This window comes from Fulmarus glacialis, unplaced genomic scaffold (genome assembly GCF_000690835.1).
Source record: "Fulmarus glacialis isolate BGI_N327 unplaced genomic scaffold, ASM69083v1 scaffold44700, whole genome shotgun sequence".
NCBI classification, from domain to species: Eukaryota; Metazoa; Chordata; class Aves; order Procellariiformes; family Procellariidae; genus Fulmarus; species Fulmarus glacialis.
Genome location: NW_009189104.1, coordinates 1 through 1,295, shown reverse-complemented (window position 1 = coordinate 1,295; position 1,295 = coordinate 1). Strand labels below are relative to the sequence as shown.

Genomic DNA, 1,295 nt, shown 5'->3' with positions numbered 1-1,295 from the left:
GGGAAAGAGGGCAGCCTGTGAACTCAGCATAAGACTGCACAGCCCCAAATGGCCAGGTCTCCAGAAGACCAAGCCTTGCTCCTTAATCCAAAAATAGCAGCACCCTCCATCCCTAAGAAATAAATGGGCCGCCTTATAAAAGGGCTACTCCAGAGGTAGAGACTGTTCCAAATCATATTTGGAACTCTCTCTCTAAGCCAAGTATCTTCCTCAGTTTTGTTTTAGATCTTTGTGTATTGACACAACCTGGCAGTTGGATGCTGCAGGATTGCGTGGCTTGGCCAGTTAACACAGATGTAGGTTCAGGTTGAAAAGCTGAAGGTCAGGAATTTGTCTTCCATAAGGATATAGGCATGCCCTGTCCCTCCACAGCAAGATTTCAGAGTATAGGAGGACTTGACCTCCTGCTGCTTTGTCATTCCCATGCTGGGATAAGTGATCCCAGTTGCCAGGGCAGTTAAGTCAACATCTTTGTCCAGTGGTATAGGGGTCCCTGTAATCCTGGCATTTGAGAGAGGCTCAAGCATTTGCTTGAGAACACACAGTTCTTTGCTGGTCTCAGCTTAATAAAAGACTGAAGAAACAGGAAGCAGAGAGGAAATGCCTTCTGCAGAACAAGATGGCTCCTCCTTACTTTACATCTTCTCCATGCTCGTCAAACACTACGATCTCATCCACGCAGAAGATGGCACAGGCCCGAGCAATCTGTCCAGCGAGGTATGTCCGCAGCTCCAGAGACTGGGCGTTGTTCAAGATAGAGCCTGGCAGGGCTACGCTCAGCGTGTAGTGACGCCCTGGGGAACAGAGTGCCATCAGACGAGAGCCACAGCGCGACAGCAGCACGTACAGCATTTTATTTACTGCTTCAACTGCAGTTGTGGTGGGAGAAAAAAAGCAACCTCTGTTTCTTAGATTTTAATCACAGGTTTTCTCTTAAGAAAAGTCTGTCGTGCACTGCTCGCTGCATTGTGCTCGTGCCTGTTGATGCACGTGGATTGATCTGTATCAGACCTGCGAAGCGTCACCTTTCCTATCGACAGGTAAAACTGATTTTTAACCACCAAGTCCCTCCAGTTTCAACCCAGGCCTCCCCACCGCCTCACAGCGGCATCACCTTTGTCCTCCGTCTGCTCCTCCTGCTGCTCGGCTTGTTTTTCTGCCAGCTCCCGCACCCGCTGTTTTTCCAGTTTCCTCAGTAGCTTCATTTCCTTCCACTTTTTCTTCTCCGCTTTCCCTGGAACGCAGAACGGCCTCTCGCTTTAAACACCGAGCCGTGGGCCCTCGGAGCACGAGGG

General features: G+C 50.0%; 1 protein-coding gene across 1 annotated transcript in view; it reads right to left on the bottom strand.

Moving 5' to 3' along the window:
* LOC104079090 (chromosome unknown open reading frame, human C9orf114) overlaps window positions 1-1,234 on the bottom strand; it is a gene marked incomplete at its 5' end in the record, with an annotated part of 4,832 nt that extends 3,598 nt beyond the window's left edge. Inside the window, 2 exons of the mRNA XM_009580989.1 lie at window positions 634-794; window positions 1,115-1,234. Coding sequence (XP_009579284.1) covers window positions 634-794; window positions 1,115-1,234 — 281 coding nt within the window. The remainder of the gene's footprint in view (window positions 1-633; window positions 795-1,114) is intronic.
* Between the last annotated feature and the right edge of the window lie 61 nt (window positions 1,235-1,295).